We start from the raw sequence: 27,824 nt of genomic DNA, 5'->3' as shown, positions 1-27,824 counted from the left end.
CAAATGCGTTATTTATCCTTTTTCCTCGTAACTAAAAGATCACCTGCAAGCTCAGACTCATTTGTGAATGGGAAGGCCCGAGTACTCGTTAAAGCCTTTGGAACAATTTTCTTCTATTAAGAAGACACAGGAGTACCAGTATGTACTTTGATAGTTTGTTTTCATTAGTATAATTACAATACATTCTGGACAGTTACAAAATCCTTGGAATCACATTTTCTCCATAAATTTCTATTGCAAACTTCAAACATTTGGGTGCCTTTCCAGTACTTTTCCTGTAAACTTAGTAAAGACATCCACTACAGCATCCCCCCCACCTTTTTTTTTTGTGTGTCAGCAACTTTTAGTTCTGCTTCATGCCTCAGGCTTTGATGTCCACCTTGAATGCTGGTTTAGCTGCTTAGTTAAAAGCCCGCAGCTACTCCTTCTCATGTTACACCAATTCAATAGAGGACATTTCCAGTGGGACAGTTTAGAAAAGGTATATATGCAACATGATTTCTGGGTCACTTAGAGCAATAGCATTTAGCTTATTTCTAAAGTCAAATCCTGCTCTAGATCAGAAGGAATTCCAATGAAGTCAGTCAAGTCTTTAAACTTTCAATTTAGGAGGAGAATTTGGCTCCACATAAACTGATAGCATTGTTCAAAGATAGCAGCTTTCTCAAACAAAAAGTACCGCCCGTATCACGAGCCACCTGGCATTCGCAAATACAAGAAACATTCCGCTGCATAGCACTGTTAAAATGTAAAAACATCAGCTACTGAACCTAAAAAACATTTTCAATCCCGTTTCAATAAACTTCAAGTACATTGTACTTAGCTGCTTCAAAACACCTCTTTGCATCAGCAGGTGTGGCTACATCTAGTTTCCACGTACAGGCCACGGAGTTACATGATCTCGTACGTAGGAGCCGAAGGGTACGTTTGCTCATTTCTGGGAAGTCAGGTGCAGCAAATATTCTGGTCCAGAGAAACGCAAACCCTAGCTCTTCCGCCCCAGGACAAGTGATATGGCTCTGACCATAGGAGCACACTGCAAACTAGGAAAGCATTTAAATAGTTGGCAAAAGTGTTGAAAGGCACATAGCTTGTCCTTAGCAATATTTCCCTGTTCCACTTGTGGTGCCCATTGAGGAATCAGTGTTGGGACCTAGCCTGAAATAAAAAAATAGTAAGAAAATGGAAGCCTCCCAGGAAAAAAAAAAATTAGGTTGCTTTTTTTTTTTTTTGAGCTTTAAGATTTTACTATTGCATGTTTTCCTCTACCTTTCCAGTGAAAATGAAGGAAGCTATGGATGCATGTTAACCATACGTATGGACTTACTACTACTGGAATACCAAATGGTAGAGCTGCTGTAAACTGTTGCAAGTACTAAAAGCAATGCCTATAATGGTCTGTACAGCATTTGCAAAAATTTACTTTGAAAAGAAATTAGTGTAGTTCTTAGTTTTCTCAGCATTGCTTAGAAACGCTAAAAAGCTACAACAGCTAACTGCTACTCTACACCAGATCAATATACCCCAACAGATATTTAGGAATATATGCCATTATATTTAAAAATACCAAGTTCCTCTAAGCCGGTAAACCTAGAAGATTTTACATAGAGTTAGAGATAAAATATTAAAAATTCTTGTTTCAACTCCACACACTTGACATCTGAATAGGAGTGATGTAATCAGACTATTTATTCCATCAGTGAGACAAAATGTTGTATGGAACTAAATTTCTGAGATTTTAAATAGAAAGTCATTTAACTCGTATATACACAAAGTGTTCTTTCCACAGATATTTACATGGCAAATATGTTAGAGGAGAACCACTATGACTAAGTCTCTACAAGTATAGCATCCTTTCTGAGCTATTCTCTCTGCTGAAAGAATTCACAGAAGCTTTGAAGTAAAATCTAGACAATTAAAGTTACCTATATTTCACAGTAGGTAAAGAAGCCATTAAATGATATTTCAGCATAAGGTTTCTGGAAACAGCTACACAGTAGAGTTTTACATCCACCCCTCTCTTCCAGCATTCACGGTGAAACTAAATCTCTTCTTAATTTACAAGAGAGATAACGGCATACGTAAAGATGTACGCGTATAATTGTAGTTCATCCTCCTCGATAGAGGCTGGTCAGCCGTTCTAGTTCTTTGCAGTTGTCCATGGGCATGGAGTCTGCTTTCTTTCGGAGGCGGTCATCTCGATATACTTTTGCTGCATAAAGTAAGTCTGTTTCTTTAACGAAAAAAAGAGAAAAGATTTTTCAGGTTAAGCGAACACGATACATTCCTTCTCAGAGCTGTCCAAAACACCTCAGGTTTAATCCTCGCCCTTTTTTCCTTCTCTCTATTCTAACTACCCACAGACACCAGCTAAACAGCACTGCTACAGCTTCTCTTCGCTGGATCTTCACAAGCATTTCATCTTTTTCAGCAGCAAGAGCGGTAACAGCCTTCCAACACCCTCATATTTCATACAGCAGTACCTGATTAAAAAAAAAACACACGACCCTCCCCGACTCCCTCTGTCAGACCTCATCAAACAATACAATTATAGGCCACACTCGGTGATCCTGCGTATTATTGACAGCTCTAGCGTCTTGTCTGCACCCAAAAAATCCATTCTGAATGTTAAGCCCATTACTTCAACTGATGCTGCTTCAGACTGCCAGTGTTCAGAGGTGTCAATAAAAGAGCTCTCTCAATTATACTGGTGTTCAATAGCTTGACATTGCTGAGCATTTTAATTCTATAAAATCTTTTTCAGCCCTTCAACTCAAAATGCATTAGCAAGGCATTCTTAAATGTCAATCAACACTGGCAAGATTTTAACTGTCAAGGAGATCCAACAGACAACAGGCATTTTAAATCTGTAAACCCACAAACTCAGCTGTTTCTATAAATAGAGAAAATCTATTAGGGGCTTGGGTAGTTTTCACAACATGATAAATTGCAAATAGCAAACAACATGACAGTCACCACCTTCAGGTTATCTCTCTTCTTTATACTAGGGTCAGATGTTTGTCTAATCATTGCATTTGCCCAGTAAATATGTATATATGGAACCGTGGGCCTCTCTGCATTGTCCAGGACTCTGTTCATGCTTAAAAAAAGTAAGCATGTCAAGAACAGATGCTGAAAAATGGGAAAGGTATTTTTTCCTCCTCTTTCCCTTGCCAGGTGGAAACTGCATATCAACCAAACCTTTTCAAAGGTATTTAGACAGTAAATATATTACCGGGAACACAAATGTAACATGCCAGTAAATCTAAGCGTAATGACTAGGTCAATAAAAACTATCCTTCCAGATCTACACTCCGCTGAGAAAAATACACAAATAATATGTCCTTTTTTTATTGTGATGGATTATATCTTGTCTTTAATTTTTTGTTAACAAGCATGATCATTTTTGTGAACTATTTTATTCTAGGTCTACCAATCATTCATCTAGCAACCACTTGTAGATGAAAAATTAGGTACTCATTTCACGAAGAGTAAACATATTCAAACATTTCAAGATGATCAAAGGACAACCTAGCTGGAAATATACAAGAGTTTTTATATTTGCTTATGAATTATACCCCAAAATTTTCTCATGTTTTCCTCTATTTGAAAAATCTGGGAAAAATTGTTCTGATCAAATCTAGTACTCTGGGCAATAATCTGAATGTTTTCCCCCAAAGTACTGGTGTTTCTCTGGCATATATGTGACCCATCAGCACAGTTTTCTGACCACAGTTCTTTCCTGTGAGCAATTCATAAAACTGTTGAGATGTACTTGTGCGGAAGCAACGTGTACTCATGAGTAAGGAGCATAAAGCCTCCAGGAAGCATTGGGCCTGCTATGCACAGGCAAGGCAGTTTGTATTTGTACGTGTACAGGCCAACTGTAATGAATGCGTGCAGTCCTTTGCCTGTTCAGGCGTTTGACTAGCCATGATGCCGGGCTGTCTTTTACAACCGGGAGATGCTACAGGGCCATCTCAGCTGGAAGGCTTGGCACAACAGGGCTGCAGAGAGTGAAGTTGTGCAGGAGCACAGGATTTCACTCAGAGAAGAGCACGCTATTTGCCTCTGGTCAGTTTACTGACAGTTCGTGAGCAGATTATTTAACCAGTAAGGTATTACTGAAGTTTACCAGCTGAAGAGTTGAAACCATGCAGTTTCAACACTGATGACATTTTAGCAGCGCTGTTCTCACAGAGCATGATAGGCTCTTGAAATGGCCACAGATAATAGAATAACAAGTTAAAATTGCTGATGATTTGGAGATGGCCGATGCTATTTGTTAGTCCTATCCTTTACCACTGAATTCTAGGCTCCTGCAAGAAAATAGCTCCTTGTATAATATCAAATTTGATTGGAAAAATAGAGGGTGAAGTAAAAAAAAAACCAACAACCGACCCTGTTTTTAAGGTCTGATATAGCCAAGGTACCAAGTCCAGGGATAAAAATTATTCAGCACTGGCAAAAGATTCAGCACTGATTTACAGCTTGTGATGTTCTACAGAACATGCTGTGTGTCCTTGGTCGCCTGGAAAAGCAGTGTTTGTCTGTACTGTGGTCCAAGGCAGATTATTTTTTCCTTCTCTGGAAACAACTATGCAAGCTTTTGTTTCATTCATTTGTTTGTTTATATAAAAGCACCTAGGGAAATGAGATATTGCCATGATAAAATAATGTGGAAAAGATTAGAATTCTTAGCTTTCGTCCTGAACTTAAAGCAATCTCTTTCTCATTATCAATTCGCTTTAGTCTTTAATTTTCTGAGAAATGGTCACAGACAATAGAGTAGCAGGTTAAAATTGCTGATGATTTGCAGATGGTTGTTAGGTCACTGAGTAAAACACAGAAATTAAGTGACACTGGGGACGCCTTTAGAAGTGGAAAACAGTAGGGAACCTTACACTTGCATTCGCGTTGAGATATTTTAGTAGTACAAGTACTCGATTCTTGTCTCAGGCTTTCTTTTTTTTATATTAAATGCATGCTTTCATGAAATTATGGACATTACCAAACTTACTTTGTTGCCTCTCCTTCCAACAGTTATTACGAATGTTGGACACATAATCCTCTTCCACACTCTTTTCCACTTTCTGTAGTGACACTCCTTTGTATTCATTTCTAAAGTCCTTGTTGACATAATAAACAACGTGCAAGTTTTCTGTCTCCATTTTTATGGTCTGCCCTGTACTTCTGCAAAAAAGGAGGGAGGGGGAGAGAGAGAGGCCAGATATTTATTTGATTTTTTTTTTTTCCACCACAAATACGCCTTTAGTAAATATTTCTATTCCAGAAGAACAGCACATCACTGAATTTGCCCTTTCAAGACAAGTAATGAAATGAACGGCTGTATAATTTGCCAGAGAATAAAATGACTACATTTACCTGAACATTAAACTTCTGCTGCTTAAACCCTTGATCTTGAAAAAAACCCCCCATTTTAGTAAGACACGTTTTTCGTATCTCTTTAGTCAAATATAAGCTTTGGTAATAGAAAATTACATTCAAACTCAACAGAAAGAAAAACAGGTTACTATTCTGTAGTAACCCAGTACAGGCATCTCCATTCTAAAGCATTTTCTGCGAGCCCTGAAAAATCCATTTTCCTGCTGGTATTCTGTGGATTAAAAATCAAAATTGTGCGCAAATATTTTGGCAGAGCAGTGTTTATAAGCATCACAAAAGCTTAGTTGCAGAAGCGAAAAACATCCCACTCTGGAAACAAAGAGCTCTGAAACATAAGAGAAGAGAAAAGAAACCTTTCTGTTGTGGGACTGAGAGCTCTGCAAGGAACTAAGGACCTTTAAAACAGTTTTGGCAAGTGGGCTAAGTCTACTAGCTGGTTGCATGCTTGATTAAAGCTATTTATTTCTCTCAAGGAAGAAAGGTTTATATATCCTACTGTACAAACCAGCTAAGTTCCACTAGTAGAATCCTTTGCGAGAAAACAAAGATAAACGATTTTACCATCACCTAAAATGAAGAAAGAATAGACAATTTCCCCAGCCCTCATCTAGTTCAAAACTTAGATAAGGATGAGAAAGCTGCTTTCAAGTACTTCACTTGCTACAGGCACAGGTGACCCCTAAAAGAATAATGAGCCTTAGGAGGTTTCAGGATTCGAGATTAAACACACTGGATATGCAAGCACCTTTACAACATCTTATGCTGCACGGACCCACTGCCTTCTATCAGAAGGCCTCCTAAACTCCAGGTATTGCTGACCTCTTCTCTCCATTACATTTTCATGTATGTTCTTACTACCTAACTTTCAAGTTTTGTTCTGCTTCATCTATACCTTCCCTCCCTTTCCTCACCGTGGGAAGTCAAGGACCAACTAATGGAAGGCTCTCTAAAATGCTTTCAAGTGGCAGAGGGTCATTACAACATCCCCCCCTCTGTTTTAAGCTAAGGTAATCAAGTATTACTTACGATCTTGGGTATAAGGCGTAAGGAGGGTTAGATACCATCAACTGGCTCAACAAGGAGACGAGGATCAACACAATAATAGGCATCAGCTGAATGAACATAGAGAAACCTCCCTAAGGAACAAAACAGATTTGGGTATCTCAGACAACAGCATCAAGTAAACAGGTAAATTTGACAAGATTTAATGCTAAGCCTGACTTTCTGCTTTAAGCATCAAAAGCTGCTAGGAAATCTATAAATACAAACTTGCAAACACTGTGGTGTTATCTTAACTTTCCAATGCATACACAGTACTCATAGAGTGCTCAAGCTGCAAGAGTTCATGGGTTAGCACGTAGCCACAAGCAATTATCAAATGAATAGCTGGACTCAGTTACATTGTACATCATGATTTGATCTCATCCATACAGTGATATGTAATTATACAGGACTATATATAACTCATAGAGATGAATACTGAGCCTTAACTCCAATCCTTACCTCAGTCCAAATAAATTTTTAAATGCAGACAAGGATTAGTGACCACAATTAGTGGCATATTTAGGCTAATCCTACCAGTCACTAGTAAGATAGTGACACAGAACAACAGTTTTAGAAAGCCAGGCTATTATTTTCTCAAATTTGCACACCTATATACCAATCAGTAAGACCACCACCTGCCAAAGTTTTAAAATATGCAACCAACAAGTACAAATCCTGCTCTACAGTACAGAGCTCCTGTACAGCCACATCACTGAAAGTGACTACCAGCAAATTTCACAATATACAGTTTAAAGTCAATGGTGCTTAAACATACATCACCCCTCTCTTCCTCCCTCTCGTGTCCACTCTGACGGTGCTGATTAGGATGACTGTAGCCAGCACGACCATTAGAAAATGAATGTACGCTACCTAAGGAAAGGAACATCCACATTTAAATCATGTTAAAAAAAACCCCCAAACTATTTAGAGGTCAATACAGAAGCAAAACCACAAACTATTTAACAGTACTGCCCAATGACACATAAAATAACTCAAGTTTAAGATCACTTACACTTTCAAAGTTGTTTAAAATAAGTATTTTAAGCTCTAAGACAACTGATTTGTTATTTCATGTAATGCAGAATCACCATAGTAACCGCAAAGAACTGAACTTAGATTTTGGGGATTTTGCAACACTTAGGGGAAAAATAAACTGATGTAGATTAAGGAGTTGGGGTCTGTGGCAGGTTGGAGTAATTTTACTGTTTCATAATATCACAAACTCTAATGCCACTCTGGGCAGTACCACCATATCCCGATGATTATACTCATATATACAAATACCTGTTGGAAAGGCCCCTCCAAAAAACATGTTGAATAGATCCTCTGGAGTAATATCTGCCTCGCAACCTCTATGGAAGTTGAATCTACCGTTGCTAGGGTGATTGCATGTTTGCTCTTCACTGCCTGTAAGGTCATACTGCTTTCGTTTTTCTGGATTACTCAGCACAGCATACGCATTTCCAATTTCTGAAGCAAGGAATACAAGACAACTCCCGTAAATGAAAGATAAGAGCTATTCCAGCATGAAAAATTGCAATTTCAAAATCAGGAATAGGCAGTGAATTATGTCCTTTACTGTACGTTACAAACCAGCTATAGCACAACAAGGTCCAGAAGCATCTCTACTTTTCTTAACATAGCTTCCACAAAGTTTCCCACCAACACTATTCAAAGGTGCTTTTATCCTGTAGAACTAGACAGGAGGCAGGAGAGCTATGATCCTTTTTCTAGGGGAACACCTACACCCATAGAAATGTTCTCTCTCACTGTAATTACAAAAAAAGCATCAGGCATTACAATGAAAGCTTTGAAGTGGGGTAATTGCAAAGTTCAGTTTGCTCTCGCAGCCTAGCTTAAAAACATCATAGACTCGGTAGGTTTTCTTTGGTTTCATTTAGTAAGTGGTGATTTCTTCACATGCATCACCTTTATTGTCTACAAGAGCGTGAATGTATTTTTTTTATAGGCTTCTTAAGATATTTTATGGATTACATTAATAACACAAAGTTTTGCATGACGTAACATGAAGGCTACAACACACATGCATGACAGGAACATGTGTGTTCCCAAGGTTGCCAATACGACCTCAGTGTTTGGCCAGGAGCGCCTGGCCTGGATGCTTGTCCCCTTTTGTGCTACATTATCACGAATTAACAACTTCAATTTTGACAGTAGAAAGGGAAAAATTGAGTTAGTGTGAAAAGACCACAAGCTCTGCTGACTTCACAAGCTTTGACCCTAGCTGTGCCACAGACATACACCTCTTGCAGGCGGAAGGAAAATTTCTGTTGGCACTCAATCAACAGTCTTCACTCACTCATATCTTCATTAAACCCCTTCTGCTTTCCTTTCTTCTCTCTCCCCCAGGGCTCTCCAACAACAGGTTGCTTTTGCAGCCAACCAACACAAGGCACAGGGATTACGTTTTTCAGTGTCGAAAAGCCATCAGTCATCAAAAGCTCGTGAAAGGTGCAACACTATAACCTCAACACATGCAAATAAGACTATGGCTTTGCATAATTAATGTCTTCAACATTATCCAACCTAAAAAAAAAAAAGTTAATGAATCTTAGCTACATGCCTTTTAAGATGCCCTTATAGAAATAATCATTATCAATTCCTTTAAGTGGAGGAGAAAACCCAAAGAAATGAAGCCTGGTAATGTGCACTGAGAGCACGACACACTACGGACACCAAATATTACTACAAGGTTCTCCTGTTACTCAGCATGAGGATAGAACTGGTAGTGAAAAATCTAGATTTTCCCAACAATTAAGAAAATAGGAAAACATAAATTGGGCAACTCACATAAAGTGAAGACACCATACTGTCACGGTATGGTCAGCAATCTTTTTTGACTATCTGTTATTTGCTTTTGATTATTTGATGGTAATTCACAACAGATTTGATTCAAATATAATTTTCTTTAAATAAAGGACATGAAAAATGAAAAAAAACTGTCAAAAGTTTCAAAGGAAAGATTTTTGATGAAGCTGGTAAAAGAGATTCCACAACATTAGAAGTGATTATATTTGCATAAACTTTTTAATGTAAAATATAACCTCAGGGAGACTGCTTAACACAACAGAAGCATAGTACTAGGTAGCTCAAGATCTAAGTAACTACCTTGCCTAACATCAAACTTAAGGTCTGTTTTCCAATGTGACCTTTCCTTAAAATAAAGCATGATTATGAAATAATAGCTATTATTACAAAACTCCTTTTCTCAGCTAGATGTTAGAAGCTCATCAGACACCTCTGTAGGCAAACTAAATCATAAATTTACTCAGCCATACAAAAAGATTACAATAATTTTGATGCAAGAAAAAATGCTATATTTCACTAAATAATTCTTAGTCAACAAGATTCCCCTACAAAATTTTCTGTTAATTTACTCATCTAGTTAAAAAACAGAAAGTGAAATTAAGCCAAAGACATCAAACTTGTACAAAGTGCTAATGTTAAATAAAAGATTAATAATTCCTTACATTGTAAAGATTATTTAAAATGCTATTAACAAGGAAGAATTATTTTATTTATAGGGCTGGAGACTATTTTTGAAAAATATAATCTTTTTTAGATAAAGCCATCACATAGCTGTATTAAAATAAACACTGGCAATCAACTTTCCTGCTATGTTCTATCTACTTTTCATCTGTAATTGTTAATGTTTTTATTATAATTATCCCTTAAAGTCTGCATCAGAAGTCTTGCTCAGGACTTTGTTTTTTTTTGTTTTTTTTTCCCCTCACCTGATGTAAGAGTTTTATCTGATTGATTTTTTCAAATGTCTGCATGTAAACCTCGCACAGGAAAAAAAAAACAAGAAAGATGTACCACAAGCAGATTGTTTATTTATGTACGATTATTTCTTACACATTCACATTTTTCTTCACCAGTGTCTGAGATGAAGGGGTAGTTTTCTTTAAAAAGCTTTTCCTCAACAATTTTCCTTGTGCAGGGCTAAGCTTGGCAGCCTTAGATAAGGTCATGTCAGATTGTAAGTTTTACCTAAGAAATGGTCAAAGACAACTATTAATAAGGCCAGGTTGGAACCCAAGTGGGTCTGTGTGAAAAAAGTACTAAAACTACACACATAGAAGGAATTCTAAGGAAAAGGTAACTTAGCCTGGCATGTGGTTCAGTAAAAAATGCATTTTGCTATCAAGTATCACTTCGTTTTTTCCAAACTCAAGTACAGTAAAGACTCAAGATAGTAAAATTCAATTGATTACATTAAGCCAAAAGCCAGTAAAAAAGTGCAATTGCGTTTCACAGATCAAGCATTCGCTCCCTGTACCTGAAAATTACAGTCAGTCCTCTGAAACTGAACCCTACTGCAGAAGTCCACATTACTTATCTATACTTCTATGTATATGTTAAGATAATAAAGGTCAACTATTTTCTTGGCTAAAAATGTCAGTTTAATATTAGCTACAAAACACCTCACTGACAATTTCATAAAAATACAAGTGACCAATGCAGATGAAGTTCTTCTAATCTGACAAAGTTTAATCATAGAAGAAATTTAAGTAAAAATGGTTTTTTACTTTTAAAAGCCTCTGTTGCTCCAGGTGCATGGTTTTTGTCTGGGTGGAATTTCAAAGCAAGTTTTCTATAGGCCTTCTTTAGGTCTTCTTCACCTGCATCCTTTGACACCCCAAGGACTTCGTAGTAATTTTTACATTTCTTTATACTGCAAAAGAAAATGAAGTAAAATGTTGTAAACAAACCAATGTAGAAGTAGTCTGCTAGAACACAGCTGCAAATGAGGTAATACATCGCACTGATACATTACATCTCTCACTTTCAATATAAAATATAACAAAATTTCCACTCTAGAAACAAAGATTTCCATTTTTCATAATAAACTCACTATTGAGCACAATAAACTATTGTACCCAAAATTACTTACTACATGTATTTATTTTACTACTCCTACTGTAGAACTACTACAGTTGTAAGAAAAGGTTTCAGTTTGCAATTCCCAATTAGACGAATATTGCTGTTACTAATGCATAAAATGAAGATTCCAAATTTACTTTGCAGAGCTACCGGGTAGGACGGCCTGTTTTGACTGTCAACAGCAAAGGTGCTTTGGTATGCACAGCATAAAACAAAACAAACAATACCTCTCTTTCTACAAGTAGAAGTCAAGTCATAACACCATTCAGGCATTCACTTTTCAGGGAAATAAGACATGTGAAAATACCTCTGCTGCTGGGAATGCACCTGGATCTTAACAAACTTTCTGTAAGTGTTTATATAAATTCAAAGAAACAATAACAGCTCCAGCAAGTACAGATTCAGCTCATCTCATGTGTTCAACATAGCATTTTTTAAAACTCTGAAAACTCGGAAATGTTCTTCCTGTAGGCAGTCTCACCCAGACAGGAAAAGCAAAATCTGGAAATGATGTAATGATTTGGTATGTTTTACGATACTCAGAAAAGAAAAAGAGCAGTTACAGGAGAGAACATTAATTTTATGTGGGCAGGAAGAACTGACCAAACCAGTAAATATACCTTAAAATCAAACCAAGTTACTTAGGTCAGAATTCAGAAACTTAGAAAAATAAGGCCGAACCACAAAGTTGCACTGCAGAAACGAGGCACGCTGACATTTGGTGCATACCAAAAGAAAAGGGCTGGTCTGAGCAAGAAATACATCCATAAATATTTTAAAAGCTTCGTGTGAGTCTCTTCACATGGCTGTAACTGTGTCCACATTCTCTTAAATGCACAGATCTCTACTTAAATATGGGTTTAGCGTTACAAAGACCATACACAGGGCAGCCCAGTGGAAAAAAAGGGGGTAAGCAAGCCTTTGGCATTTTCATGAAAGAAAAATGGGTACCTTGTAATTAAGGGCATGCTAGGATCAGAAGTACAACCACACCATCGTGTGTGGTCCTTCATAGTTCACAGATTGATCAAATCAAATTTCACGTGTTCAAATAACACGAGCTTTTATGGAAGTCTCAGTGTAACGCTCACAAGAGCACTGAATTGAATGTATGCAGGCAGCTGCCAACACGAACATCCTGTGAAATAAATATAGGTCATTATATTGAAGTAACATTTAATAAGCTCCAGTTAGGACGCTGATAAAACTAACTGAAAAAAACACAGTCAATCCATCATCAAGAAAGAATGGAAAGAAAATACATTAAATTATACTCTGAATACTGGAAACTTTTGTTGGTTAATCTGTACAAGAAAAAAATCTGGCAGTGTACAGATCCCTTCATCCTTATCCTCAAGACCTGGATTACTTATGAACTGTATCAATAACAGATAGCTTTGTTTAAAAGTGTAATAGTGTCAAATTAAGCTTTTATTTCAAGAAATGGGTATCTCAGCATCCAATCTAAGTTCTTCTCTTCAATAATTCAGTATCTGAATTATCTGTTTTTACCAGACTCTTCAGAACTTCGGTTGATATAAAATTAGGTAGCGAGTCATCAACATTCAGTAATGTTGTTATTTTATTAGCATTAAAACTGTAGTGTTAAATGTTTGTTCAAGTGTTTTTAAGCACTGTGCATCCTCAACAACTTTTTCCCCTCAACAGCATGTGGTTATTTCTCATGGAAGTAACAAACATGAAAAAAAAAAAAAAACCACAACCATGAAAGTTTACTTCTTTGCAGACCTGATATGCACTTATTTCACAACTCTCGGATGCAGAGAAGAGAAAAATGTGTGGGGGGGAAAGAACAACCCAAGAAAATCCAACCTGTTCTTCTAACCCTCAAAAACTCACTGCAGAGTTTTTTCCCCATTCACAACCAGTGAAAGTCGCCCAGTGGGAAACCTTCATGGGAAAAGCAGGAATGGTGGGTAGCAACCAGAAGACATTCAGGTCAGCACACGACCCACCAGCTTCTGACGCTGTGATCTGCTGCTTAGAGCCAGTGCATCAAACCAGAGCTGTTTCCTGATGAGAAAGTGCAGGGCAAAACCTGCCTTGTGGGTCATACAGCACTTGTCTTCCAAAGGGATGAATGCAGTCACCCTCCATGCAACAGCTATCCTGAACCTGGTCCACAAACGAGCTATTATTATATATCAAGAAACAAGTGTTTTGGTACACTTGTACAGGAGGTACAACACATTTCTCCTTTCTCTTAGCAAGTCTTTGCTAGTGATTGCTTTGTTAAACAAAAAATTCTACAAATACACAAGCATCTCTGTTCCAACATTCCTGATTTCGTATGAAGCTATGATGTAATATTTCCAGCACATCTTATATCACATCAACCTCATACCCTGACCTGCTACACTAGGCTAAACGGCCAGTCCCAAACAAGGAAGCCTTTGTGAATTTGTGACCGCCACCCCTGACTTTTATTCTCCCTTGTGTGTTCCTGTCAGGATGGGCACACTCACAGCTACACTGCCTGCAACAGACCTGTAACCGATCCTCCGGATGATTTACGCTACTACTGCACAGGATTAACGCCGAGATACATAACCCCTGCTCGCTGGTTAGCCCCCCTGTCATCTTCAGGCCTCAACCAAGTCAGCGCTGGCTCTTACAAACCTCAGCAGCAAACACAAGCTGCAAGTTCTCTGCCGGGCAGCCTGGGGAGCACTGCATGTGACTTCATGGTGAGTCATGTGGAATACGCATACACATATGCCAATTTTGCAGAGTTTAGCAGGACTTTGGATTATGCAGATCAAGCTTTACAGATAAAATACATTAAATGACCATACAAATGCACAGGGACCAAACCCCATACCTAAGCCTGGAATTCTCAGCAATGACCTTGTGCTACGAAGCCCTGGCTACACCCTGCCATTAGACAACAGTTTCATATGACTGCTTTGCCACTTCAAGGCAAAAAGCATCTGGACTGTGAGCAGGTAGCATCTAGTTAATGCAAAGTTCCCTGCAAGGAGGGAGTTAGTGACTTCTGCCAGGAGGTCCCTTGCTGAGCACAATTCAGGGCAATCATTACAGGGTAACGGCTTGGTTTTTCCCCCCTGTCAGCAAAGTCCATGCGAGTTTTGCACCAAAATTTGTACTGCAGCAGCTTTGTATTGGGGATGATGGGACAAGCAATGACAATTAGAAGGTGCTTTCCAATTAAACAAAATTATCAGCATTCGCGGTGCACTCCTGAGAGGCAGAACTTGAACACATCACAAACTTAACCTGGTAAGTCAGTTTATAGCAGGACAAACTATACGGGATCACCAGGGCAACCCACTAGATCCTCAGGTCATACATGTGCTGTGCAGTCACCAGACTTCTCAAACACTGTTGGAGGACACACCACATCCCTCCTCCACCTTAAAGAGATGGGGATCACAGGCTCTGCACAGAAATTCTCCAAGACTTAAGTCTTCTTCCTCCAAACTACTGCTGTCCTGATGAGAAATTTCTCTCCAGCTGCCAGGAGCTGTTGGAAGCCAAGGCCAACCTGATCCTTGTCCCTCAGAAGAAGCAGGCCTTTTTGGACATAATTCCTCACCCCTTGTCTCTAGTAGACTGATGTCTGACAATCCTCACTCTGCCAGAATCCCTTGCCTGGAGCGTTGAACTGTCCTGTGGAGATTTGTCACAGGACAGATGGAAGGAAGCAACCATCCCCTTCCCACTTGTCCCCTAGTGCAGGCCACACAACATCGGCCAGCAGAAGATGGGAAAAATTAAGAGTAAAACCAGTGGAGGCTGTGGAAGAACTGATCACTGATCTTACTTACAGCTTTTAACCACAGCTGAAACCCCTGTCCTGCAGCACTCAGCCTGAACAACTCCCTTTCTGAAAGCTGCTTTTCAAGTTGTTGTTTGGTTGGTTTTGCTGCACTTTGGGCACTGTACTGTCCGGTGCTAGTTTTCTTGCATATGTAAATTCCAGCAGATGTTTCTTTTTAAAATTGCAATTTACATATCATTTGCTTATGGACTGCCCCTTTTGTATTGAATTGGGCTTTTTTATTGTTTATTTCTGGCATATCTGAAGTTCGGTTCACTCTTCATTTGTTTAGGGTTTTGTTTTTTGTGAATTGCTCTTCTTGTGTTTTTCATTCCTGGTTGGATCACTTCTGTATCCGAATTACTATCAAATTATTTCTGTTGTTTAGCTAATTTATGTCCTTGCTGCATTGTCAGTCCCCTGCCAGCACCTTGGCACTGTCCTTATGGTTAACAGATTTGCTGGCTGTTATAGGAGGGCACATTGCTGGATGTTCCTGAAATAATATCTGACTTTTAGAGCATAGACTTCTCAAACAGCATGAAAGCAAGCGATGGCCTACATTAATCCACAATCTGTTGACGGAGGTATCTCGTCATGACTTGCAAAGCTCCACTATCCCAGCTTGCAATTGACAAGCCACCTGCAGCAGAACTGGTCAGCCAGCTTCAAATCACAATAACAGCCAATTCTGCCTGACGCTGGGCTCCCCTCCATGCTCTGACGGCTGAAGGCAAACGAAGCCCTTCAGGTCCTCAAACGTCTGCTCACACTTGCAGAAATTCTGGGGCTACCACCACTGGTTCTCCTGTGACTAAGAAATGATGTGATCCTACTGCTGTGCTGCTTGTTTCACTTTTCAAGTCTACAATTCAGATTAGGTCAGCATCAACAGCTTTTATCAAGTTAACAAAACCTATCAGAGATGCTTGCATTTCTTTATCAAATACCTGCAGGGATCCATAATCATGAAGTTTTGAGTACGACTAGGTACTTCAAAAGGCATTCCAAAGCCTCTGTCTACATGCACAGGGACGGCCCAAAAGACAAATACTTTGATCGCTATCTCCAAAAGCCTGCGATGGGAGACGCAGTTATTTCTCCCAATGGTCATCTGAACTGAGCAGCACAGTGAGCAGCAAAGTGAATGTGAGCTACAAAGAACTGAACAAGAGGAAGCTACATTGACTTCTGATTCCAGAGTTGTGCAGAAAAACACAGTAAAATGCAGACCAATTTCTACATGGTTCAAGTTTCCAATGATGGCAGGGGGCCTGATGCAAATGGAATCTTGCATCTGAATCGAGAATGTCCTGGTCACAGTGTGGATGACATAAGTGTGGTCTGCAAAAAGTGCTCTGGACTGGGAAGAGAAGGTCACAGAGTTCTTGAGGAACTCAAGCTAGTACCAGCATATCCCTAGTTTCTGAAATTAGTGCACCAGAAGTTTCAGATCTCTGTTATACTGACAGATTCAACAACACATTAAGGTGCTTGTCTTAGTACCATGCTCTTGGTGTACCTGGTTGGTCAGTTTGTTTCTCCTGTGTCTATTACATGAAATATTCAAAGCCGTGTTTGCATCAACCTACTTTTATCCAAATTTTGTTTAAGCTTTTATTGTAGCTGAAAAAAGTGTAGATTAAAGGCAGGAGCTTTCTGACAAAGTCCACCAAATCTTCTGTGCCACTTTTCCATGACAGGCTTTATGACTGTGATTTCCACCTTGACTTTCTCAACCATTCAACTGGATATTTCAACAACCACAGTAGCTCTAGCAGCCTAATTAGAGCCATGCCCTGATTTCTTTGCTTCATTTCCCCCCCCCCTCCATTTTAGCACATGTTGATTGCTCTTATTATTCCAATTTCAGTTAATTATCTTCTTGACCCCATGTTAAAAAAGTAACGATATATCTCTTTTTGCTGTATTTGCAGAAGTCTCAGCAGAAGGCCTGGAAACAGGCAGTCAGGCAACGTGCATTCCTTCTAGTTTGATCCATGAAATGCATAGAGGCAATTTTTTGGTTTAGTCCATGAATTCAAAGTTGCTGATTATTCTCGACCACTTCTGGATGACATTTAACTGCCTTGCAAGCTTCCTACAGAACTCATGCCTCTATTAGTTCATTTTGGTTCTACCTTAAAGATCAAAATACAAGATTTTGTTCTTGTGCTCTCTTCTGAGGAGCAGGCATTGGCAGGGCAGGAAAAGCAGTATTCCACCACAGTTTTCACAAGACAGCAATCCAACTTTAGCATACTACTGTTCATGGCAGTTATCTTTCAGATATCAAAAAGGTAATATGGAATATACGCTCCAGCTTATTTACTGAAAAAGAGACATCAGACACCATATGAATTTCACAATCATTTAAAGGGAGTCTGTATAAAGTATATGACCTATCAGTATCTCCAAAACTGTTTTTTTAAATCATGTAGCAGACAACAGATAATGCACACTTCACAGCATAAAAAAGAAATAAGAAAGACTAATACACAACAGGCAAATGATCTTTTTTCTTTTTTTTTAATTTCACAGTAGTCCACTACACCTTTCCAAAGGGAAGTTGGTATGAGTAGGCAGATATGTTGAACAGAATTTGTTTGAAAGTAATTAAGAACTCTAGTAACTTAATTTTGATCAGCACTTCTTCTTCAGTTGTTTTAAGTGAACTAGAAGAAAAAATTGTTTAAATTTTCTTTCTCACACGAATACTTTGTGTTTATCTCAGCAAAAAACGCCCATCCCCTACATCAAGCAGTGAAGGAATTGCTTTAAAGCAAAGACCACAGAATCCAATAGCAAAATTCTCCCTTTTTTAATCCAGTACATGATTCCCATGCACTTGTCTTAAGTTGACATTGCTTAGACAGCTTTCAATTGCCTAGAGACTTCTAGGGCACTTGCTTTAAAAAGACTTAAGTCTACTGTGGGTCCTAACATATTTCTGCTAGTCTCCTGTCAATATCTCTGATATGCAGGTCACCTAAAGCGTTAAGGCAATTTGATCCAGCCCTCAGTGACAAGATAAGCATCATTAAGAAAAATATGCATGTACTACAGATGGTACTTTCAAAGCATTTCAATTCGAAAGTAGCAAAGTGCTTTTGGATATCTCAAGCTTCAAACTGTCACACTGAAACAGTGAGCATCGCTCCCACAAAGAACAGAGCATCAGCCAGCACTTAGGCACTCAGTGGAAAGGCATTGCATCTTATGCTTCTCCCTGTCGACCAACTTGTTTGCAAGCTCATGTAACGCTCTACACAAGTGTTATTGTAGCTTGCTAGTGAACAGTGTCCCCTGTGTATGTGGGAAAAATAAAAACAGCACAGAGCTGCTTGTTTGTACTCATGGCTGCCAACATTACTAGAGTAACCCTGATGAAAATTAATGCAGTTAAATTAGTATACTGCTCCAAGTGTCCCTTCACTATGATTCTTAAATCTATTGTCACAAGCAAATTCAAGATAGCAGGACAACTCCAGGAATACTAATAAGTAATCCAAGTCAGAGAGCTCAGAGTGAGTCCCCCTGTCTGACTGCTCACTACAGCTTATAAAAAAGGGCTGGAAATGGCATGTGTAGTTAAATCAGGAATGCTTTCCCGCAGTCTATCTTCAATTACTAATACAGAACCAAAAAAACCTAGAGGGAAGAATACCTGAGGATAATGACCACCTTTCAAATCATAAGCACAGAAAAAATTGAGTTTGACGGAGTCAAATTCATGTTAAGATTCAGAATTTATTAAAAATTGAAGATTTTGCTACCTTGCTATCTAGAAGGTAGCAAAGCTTTTTTCCTTACAGGAAAAAGAATTAAAAATCAGGCATGAAACACTATTTAAAACCACCTCTTTTCATGCAGCATTTCTTTAACCAACTCAAAGGTCCAAAAGCCATCCCACTGTGGTACAACAGAAGCATACAGTGGTGACAAGCTCTACTCTCCGAAGAATACCCTCCCCAGAGGCGTGTGTTTCATTTAATTGGGAAAGTCTGGGGCCTGATTGAAGCAATAACATATGCAGCCTGTCATGTTTCCAACTCGAAAGCTCATTCTCACTGCAGTTTAAACATGAGCTTTCCCTCAGATATCATCACTGAGCATGTTATATTTTTCCATTAAGTTTTAGCCCACTGTTTATATTTAATCCTGTTCTCCTTGGCAAGGCACACACGTTTTTTTCATTCTTAGCCACAAATTTTCTAACTGACAACATCACAAACTTTTCAAAACTTCCAACAAGAACTGAGGACTTGCTCTGTTGATTACCGCACACCTAAACCAAAATTGAGTCTCTCTCCATAGATTTATAAACTGCTATACCAAAGGATGGTGACACCACTCAAGCCAAGGTCAAGATATTGTTTTAACAGCTGATTTTTCTAAGTGATATATGAAATACAAACAAACATGGGTTGTTCTACAAGCTATTACAATTGCTTATTTGCAAAAATCTGGGTACTTTTAAAAAACCTGGATTTTATATTCACAAAGCAGATTGTTAGGATAGGTACTAAGAAGCAATGTTGCATCAAGATTATCCTCAGTATGCAACTTCTGTGAATACCCCTAATTCTGCCTCCGATCTCAACAAACTGGATTAATTTTACCTGGTATCTAGCGAATCCCTTCAAGAAAAGAATGTCCGATACCATGAAAGCATACCATGGAGAAAAGCTGGCTCTACGACGTCATTTTACTCAGAAAAAAGTAGGCGACATTACTTTCTCATGAAACAAACAAAAAAAGCCCAACAAACTTGCAGGGAGCCTGATGTGATAGCAGACTGCAGCTCAGAATGGCACGTCACGGGTGAGCGAATACTGGCAGAAATACAGCCTTCCTTGTAGCAGCTTTCTGCTGCTACATGTGTTACCTGTCTTAATTTGATCTAAGCCTCATTTTACAGAGGACTTCTTTCTGGATATTTTGTCTCACACGTGCGCACACACAGGCACCGTGCATTCATTTTAACAGCTCATGTTTCAAGCTGGCCAAAAATGTACATGCTTATTCCGGTTTTACTTTAGATGTATCATGAAGGGCAACAACATTAATTAAGTAGAGATGATGGTAAATGAAAAGCTCTACTAAATAGCAACACCAAGAGGATAACCAGGCCAGAGATGCTGCTGCTTACCTGCCTGAATGCAGAGCTGCTGTATCAACACAGAAAAGCTGCTTTTTCCTCACCGTTAGCACAGCTGAACAGATTATTGAACTTCAGGAAAAGATCCCAAGATAATATCAAGAGCAACACACATTTCACACACACACACAAAAAAAAAATCACACACAAATTTCTGTTTTGCACAACAGTTCATACAATTTACACAAACTACGAGACAAGGACCTCTTGATTTCCCTTCTTTGAGGTCCCTTGAAAATACCTGGGCTCAGCTTATATGAAAATACAGGTAGGTTATGAGGTGTGCAATTTTAGAGTGGCTGTATCCATATTTCTTCAGCAGAAATCAGGGCACATATCCAACAATATTTTTCTCACTCCTACAGCAAAAAAGTGTGTTACGATAACGTGACTTAAGAATTACTCGCCTCAAAAAGATATTTTTATTGATCTTTGTTTCTTTTTGCACATCCTCCTTTCCTGATGTCACCCCATCTTAATACTATCGTGCTACAGGAAGTTCAGACAGAGTTTATAATGCAACTTGGACTACATGCTTCAGTTCTTCTCAGATACCTGTACTTCCAGAATGAAATTGTTTTAACACTGGTCTAAAACCAGCCTGTACAACAAGATTAGCTTGAAGATAAACTTTAAGAGCAAGCATGTAACTCAAGATATCATGAGTATAAAAATATTTATGAATAGAAACACTGTGCTGCAAGTTGTTCTATAGAATTTTCATCACTTCTTCCATTTAACATGAGATCTGTTTAATAACTATTTTGAGTATTTTCTTTTTAAACCATCAAGGTTACTTTATATAAAGACGAGTATAAACTTTCTCATGGAAAGTGAGCATGTCTCATACCATGTTTAAACACAACAAAACTCTCCACTTCCTTTTAGTCGCAGTTCAGTACAAGTAACCCCTCTCAGCTAACCTTGAATTTTCTGTTGCTTCTTTAGATGCTAGAGCTGAAAGCATAAGTACATAATAAACAGAATGAAAAGCAATTATGTATTTAAACAAGGCCATACCTGAATACTCCTTCCATTTGGTCTTTAGTGTAGCCTTTTCCACTTTCACCTGCAGCAGATGCATTGCCCTCCTTCGTGCTATTGGGCTTACTTTGATCATTGCTACTGGCTGGTTTTCGGCAGTAAGCGCCTCCCCCAGCTGTACTTCCATTCTTCATAATAGCTTCCAACAAAACTATAAAACAACAGTATATCATAGTATCATTATAGGCATTAGTGATTAAGTCGGGGCTCTCAAGTACCTTAAATGGGAGCACCACATTGTAAGAGACTAGCTGCTACATCCTCCTTCCTTATTGATCACCACTTCGTAGCACAAATGTTTCTGAAGACAGTCTTGCAACTCCTTTTCATGGCAAAACTATAGAAAAGTGTTTCAGAATTAGCAGCTGGACTCACCTCTGCCAAGGTAATTTGATACTGAAGAGAATTTGTCCTTCATTTCTAAATGGTTTTTAGAGGCACCGAACCCATTCTTTGCAGGCGAAACATCAGAATAAGCAACCGTAAATAGACAAGAGGAACTAACCTAACACTCCAAAGAACCTGCAAATTATTCCACACAGAGACCAAGCCCATCTCCAGCACATTTCAGTTGCTACAGTACATAGATATTTGTAACCTGAGCCATTAGTGGCCAAACACTGATGCTCTATATACCTCTTCCAGGCAATACCAGCCGAAATTCAAACTACTGTTAAATGCCACAGGTAAGTCAGGACCAGACAACTACATCCCACTCTTGAGACCTGGATCTTGAAAACAAGCACGCTTTTACTAGATCTTGAAATCCTCTTTCCTTCCATGTCCGAACATATCTCAAATTCAGCAATTTCAATAAATCATCAGACGCTAAGTTTTCTTTTTCTTTCTGGATATAAGCCTGTATTTTGGGGGTATCTGTCTTACCAATAAATCAGAAACAGTACCATTCTAACTTAAGGGACTGCACATGAAGCGTAATGTGGATCAAAGATTATTAAATAGTCTGTCATTCCTGAAAAGAGATCCTTTCAAAGCAAGATGCCAAACTACACAGGCCAAATTTGTTTCATAAACAACCAAGTTACTACCTGCACAAAAAAATACCCTAATAAAAATTCCCCCCCAAAAAACATCCCACTCACTGTGAAAGCACGTTACAGCTTTGCTATTACAAACGTTTTCTTCTAGAAGCTAGTGAAAAGAAGCCTGAAGGATTTTCTCCTAAATCTAATAAAAAAACTTCTCTTCTGACTAGCGTTTCTCTTAGAGAAGCAAAAAACTGGGATCCTACACATCCATAGCTTGTATCTCAGAGAAGCACAGGAAAGAAAACAAAGCGGAGCTTTGTTTAAAAGGAGAAGAACCACTTCCATAAGATGTGCTTCCTAAAACTCTGCAGTATTTGCTTTTATTCATTAATTCATCAACTGGCCAAAGCAGTCTGAAGTACTGCAGATGAAGAGCTATGCTTGGCCTGAACGAGAAAGTCAGCTGACTCCAGTGCCGGTCCTGTGCTTGTGCCTGGCTCAGCAAGATTCATCAATTGATCAGATCTGGCTTTTTACCGCAGAAATAAAGAAAAGGCTAACATTTACATACTGAGTTGTATACTGAGAGGATGCTTTCACTACAAATGAAATTAAGTTCTTGAAAACAGGAGAGCTATAGCTGCACTACGGATTATAGCTGAAGCATATATCCAAATATTTGCAACAGTTTATTCTAGTATCATCCAAAGTTATGAGGTAAATGAAGTAATAACACCAACAAGGTGAGTGTGCCTGTAGGCTAAGAACCAATCAAGAACAGAGATTTGAAGAGATAGTGCCCTCAGAACGAAGCATCTTTGGTCCAAACATGCTCTGGACAAGTGATAACAGAAAACAAGATTATTCTTTTTCTCTTCTGTGACATTAGATATTTAATAATGGTATCCTGTGAGATCCAATTGAACATACGACCCTGACTTTACCCTCTAGAAATAATGCTTACTTGACAGTTTTGCAAATCCTGCCTTTATATTGGTACTGCTCTAGAAATTCCCCCATCCCTGCACTAACGCTTGTGCAAAACCAGTAGTAGCAATAATGGTAGAAATGCAGGTGTAGACAACAGTTTGCATTTTTAACACCCAGTGTCTCTTTCACAGCTACCTTAGCTGATAAGTCTTTTCATGAATCGGTTTGGCTGCACTATACTTTCAACATTTCTACTGCCTAATCACCTTCCCAGACCTCCCATCCCCATAATGGAGCTGCACTGCTGAGAAGACAGTGCAGGACACTTGCAAAGAAAAAAAAATTAAAAATTCAAATCCGTAACTGTTAACTTCTTAAGATGGCAGGACACAGCAAATACAAACATGCTATTATTCTACATTGAAAAAGAAAACTACGCAAAGGGTCTGGGCTCATTATTTCCTTCAAATAAAAGATACAGTTCAGATATTCAGAAACAACTTTGACTCTTCCATGAACTGCTGGTGGTAAAACCAGCTGTCAGAACTGTAATACTAACAGTGTATCGAAGAAATCTTTTGCTGTGCATACAGATATTTTAAACAGGACATATAACGAACCAAAGACTTATTTTTTTATCAGGTAAGACAACGAATCTTATCTCCAAGGGTGTGTACTGTTACCTGCTGCTGAATGAGAGATCCTTGCACTGCATTTGATTCCATTATGCATTGAACATGACCCCCATTTCCACTAATGGAAGAACTGTTGAATTCAGATCTCATACTAACACAACACCCTAAAAACCTAACCTTACATACTCATGAAAAGTTCATTTTTACAGGCAGCATCAGAAACAGTGCAAGAAATTCCTAAGAAGCACTGAAAAAAAATAAGCTGTCCTTAATGTCATTTTCTGCCTTCAACTCCAAAAAGAATGACACCTAAATTTGAAAAGATCTTGTCCTTTGTTATCTTTAAATCCACTCTTACAAATCTTCCCCAGAGAAGCAATTAGTTTCCATTCAGTTGCAAGATGAATCATTAGTAAAACTCATAATCAAACAATATTTTGAACAGCTGGAAGTAAAACAATTTTCTAGCAGAGAGTGACATCAACATGAACACGGCTACTATGAAGTCATTAGCTAAGTATCATTAAATGAGCACTGACCTTATATTTCACACCAGTAAAGCCTTAAAATAGCACTGCTGCAGTCAGCGTATTTCAGGCAGAAGCTTCGTTTAGCAAAACTGAACTTCACTGATGACTGAACTAGTGCTGAATGCACTTTAAATGTAAATGTCGCCAAAACCAAACCACACATAGTATTGTTTTAGAGACAATAGTTAAAACCTGCCCCCTGTCCATTTACAATCCGCTATAACATGGGGAGGAGGAAGCTCCCATCAGTAAAAGATTCAGCGCTACCGTTCGCATTGCTTTTATCACTGACAGAACATCATTTGTGAAATGGTGGGCAATTGTTCCCAAAATGATACTAAAGATAAAACCTATGAAGCATAGGTGACTCCGGCGACAAGTTGGTATGAACTACCTTCTAAGACATACCCTGAAGAGAAAATCAGCGAGCACAGCAACAACTGGGGCTGCACCATGTTGTCCTATCACCACATAAATCCAACACATTATGACTGTAAAATAAGAATTTGTGTTAGAACTAAGAGAGCTCACGAAACCGTAACTGTTTCTTTCTCTTGGGTGTGTGCTATGACGCATTTTTAATTATCGAATGAATTACCAAGGTGGTTTTTTTCCAAGTGGACCCCTCGCTCAATATATGTAAAAGATGACAATGAGATAATGAAGCAGTAATTTCACTGGTTCTTCATCAGCGTAAAATTCCAGTTCTAATTTATTGCACACCTTCCAGTTCCTGTCCTGAAAACAGGACATTCTGTGTCCTTGCAGCTTACTGCACTTTTAACAGGGCTATTTAAGTGCCACAAACTTAAAGAAAAAAAAAGTTAAATTCAATTAATTGAGTGTTGTTTTGGGAGGAAATGGGATGAGTTGAAAAGAATTACCAGCCTCCACAGCTAGAAAACTGAAGCACAGAAACATTACAAGTTTACAGAGCCCCCTAATTTCTAAGTACCTAGTTCAAATCGGGCCTAGGGCCTGATTTTTTTCAGTGGTATTAGGACACCTGCAATTCTCATTAGCTTCAGATGGAGGTTTAACTGCCCACCAGTTCCACAAATCAGGCCCTTGTTTCAAGCTGAATACCTGAAAAACGAAGTACAAACAATTAGCCATCACTAATGGAAACCGAGTAAAGTGACCTATTTAACATCACAGAGAAATTCTGTGAAGTAGTTAGTTTCATTGCACAGTTCCCCAGATTACAGTCCACTGCCATAAACACAAGACCATCTTCTTTTCACCAGATCTGCACCTCATTTGTGACACACTTTGCTAATTTCCACAGCGGCTAAAACAAGTGTCCTACAGACAATAGCCTAATTAGCCGTCTATTTCTTGCACTGAGTACTTTACAATGGTGGTTATGCAGTAGCAGTCCTACTTAAAAAAAAAAACCCAAACACTCAAAACATAGATCAGATGGAGGTATCTTTCGTTTTTCTTTTTTTTTTTCCCTTTCTCCTGAGAGCTACTGTAACTCTTATCTTGGAGGTATAAGACGGTAATAAGCTATGTGAAGCAGGCAAAGCTATTCACTCTCTTTGGTGGAAGAAGCCGAATCGAAACCCTCAGGCTTTCTTTCCTATTGACCAACACAGCTCCCCAAAAGCTAAAAATATTTTCATGTGTGTCATCCTCTTAAGCCACAGAAATCTAGGGGAATATGGCAAACTTCTTGTTTTTATTTCAGGGAGGTATCTAACGTGGCAAGAATATAAACAGTGCCACATTCTTGATCCAAAGCAATGGCTACCTTCTTCCAAGTGATTTACCAGCAACTTCCATTCTGTCTTGCAGGGAAAAAAAACAACAAACCAGACACCCAAAAGCACTACATACTATAAAAAAGAATAGCACTGATGGGACCTTCGTTTATTGTTTGCAGATAAAAAACAGACAGGAGATAAGAGAGGATGGAAAACATTCACTGAATCTGCTCACCTGACTAAAGGCTTCACTACAGTATAAAATACAGCACAGAACACTTCCAGTCAGGACTTCACCCCAAAGTCATGTTCCAAAAATGGTAAATATTGAGGCCTGTAAGCCAGTACAGAGCCCTCCTATTCCTTCCATGGCATAGACAATGCAAGCGAGAACCAAAGGAACGCGACAAGTCACTGTTGGGTTCAAATGTATTTCGAGCCGACTTCTGACACTGTGTGACAGAAAGACTCCAAGAAAGGTAACAGTTCTGCTACACTGAAGCCTTACTATTGTTGCTTTAAAAAAAAAAAAAAATTTTAAACACCTTTTGCTAGAAAGACCCTAATTATTTTTCAAGTTCTAGCACAGAAGTGTCTAAAGAGCCAATCAAGTCATAGGGGTAGCCACTTGTCCCAGCGTTTTCTCCAGGAAAGTTAAACCCATCTGCAATTCCTGCGTAGCTGCTGTACAACCAAAAGGGAGAGGAAACCAAGAAAACCCCAAACCACAAGTAAGCCAGCGGACGAGGACACGGCCCAGCCGGGAGCAGCAGCTCTCATTGCAGGCTGCTAGCCAGGGCTAATTCACAGCGACAGAGGAGAAGCCAACCCAGCCTGCCTCGGCCCGAGGTGTCCTGCTGCTAATCGGGTCTAAGCCTGGTCTGTGCGGCTACGCTTACATATAGGCGGCTAAAGGGCGGGGGGAAGTGCAGGCGGGGAGCTGGGCTGGCCCAGAGCGAAGCCCGTTGGCGAGGAGCGAGGCAGCCCCACTACCCCCCACCGCCTGCCGCCTCGGGGGAGATCCACCTGGCCCTAAGCGCTCCTCCGAGGCACTTCAGCCCTCGCTCCGGTCTCTCCTGCCAGCCCAGCCCCGCACACCGCCGGGGGCCCGCGCTGCTGCGGGGGCAGCACTGGGCGCCCCTCGCCTCAGCGCCTAGGGCTAACGGCCGCCCCGCCGTGAGGAGACCCCGCCGCCCGCAGGCCCCACCGTCCCCCGGGTCTCGGGGAGAGGGGAGGAGGGGCGGCCGCAGCAGCGGGGCCGACGGGGAGGGGGCCGGGCTTCACCTCGGGCCGTCTCGGTCGGGTAGAGCTTCTGGGCCTTGCCGAGGAAGCGGAGGGCGCGGTCGCGGTTGCCGGCCTCCAGCGCCTCCCGCGCGATCCCGATGCACTTCTCGGCCTCGTCCCGGTTCCCCTCCATCGGCTTCTCCTTCCGCCGCCTCCGCCCGCCGCAGCGCAGAGAGAAGGGGCCTGAAGCCAGAGCGGAGCCGGGGAGGGGGGAGAGGGGCAGAGAGAGGAGCGGAGCGGGCAGGAGGGCGGACGGGGGCTCCCCTCACTCCGCAGGGCTCATCCCACCGTGCCGCCGGTACCCGCAGCCCCAGCGCGGCGCTCGGCCCCGGCAGCCAGCCCGGCCCGCCGCCTGCTTCCGGGGCGCCGCCGCGCATGCGCC

General features: G+C 39.9%; 1 protein-coding gene across 3 annotated transcripts; it reads right to left on the bottom strand.

Moving 5' to 3' along the window:
- Nucleotides 1-143: 143 nt before the first annotated feature.
- Nucleotides 144-27,824, bottom strand: DNAJB14 (DnaJ heat shock protein family (Hsp40) member B14). 3 transcript variants are annotated; one of them, XR_010071169.1, is made up of 8 exons: nt 27,443-27,824; nt 11,004-11,149; nt 7,735-7,920; nt 7,226-7,320; nt 6,433-6,542; nt 5,021-5,193; nt 1,926-2,233; nt 144-1,158 (listed from the first exon to the last, which is right to left on the bottom strand). XR_010071169.1 is itself a non-coding variant. In XM_063335551.1 (8 exons), the coding sequence occupies exons 1-8, from the start codon at nt 27,573-27,575 to the stop codon at nt 2,109-2,111; spliced, it is 1,143 nt and encodes a 380-aa protein (XP_063191621.1). In that variant the 5' UTR covers nt 27,576-27,712; the 3' UTR covers nt 144-2,108. The 3 variants fall into 3 exon arrangements, 2 of the variants coding, with proteins under 2 accessions (XP_063191621.1, XP_063191620.1); XM_063335551.1 differs by adding an exon at nt 21,342-21,516 and having other exon boundaries at nt 144-2,233; nt 27,443-27,712; XM_063335550.1 differs by having other exon boundaries at nt 144-2,233.

This window comes from Chroicocephalus ridibundus, chromosome 5 (assembly GCF_963924245.1).
Source record: "Chroicocephalus ridibundus chromosome 5, bChrRid1.1, whole genome shotgun sequence".
Lineage (NCBI taxonomy): Eukaryota > Metazoa > Chordata > Aves > Charadriiformes > Laridae > Chroicocephalus > Chroicocephalus ridibundus.
Note: the sequence above shows the minus strand (reverse complement) of the source record. Positions and strands in the feature narration are given on the sequence as shown.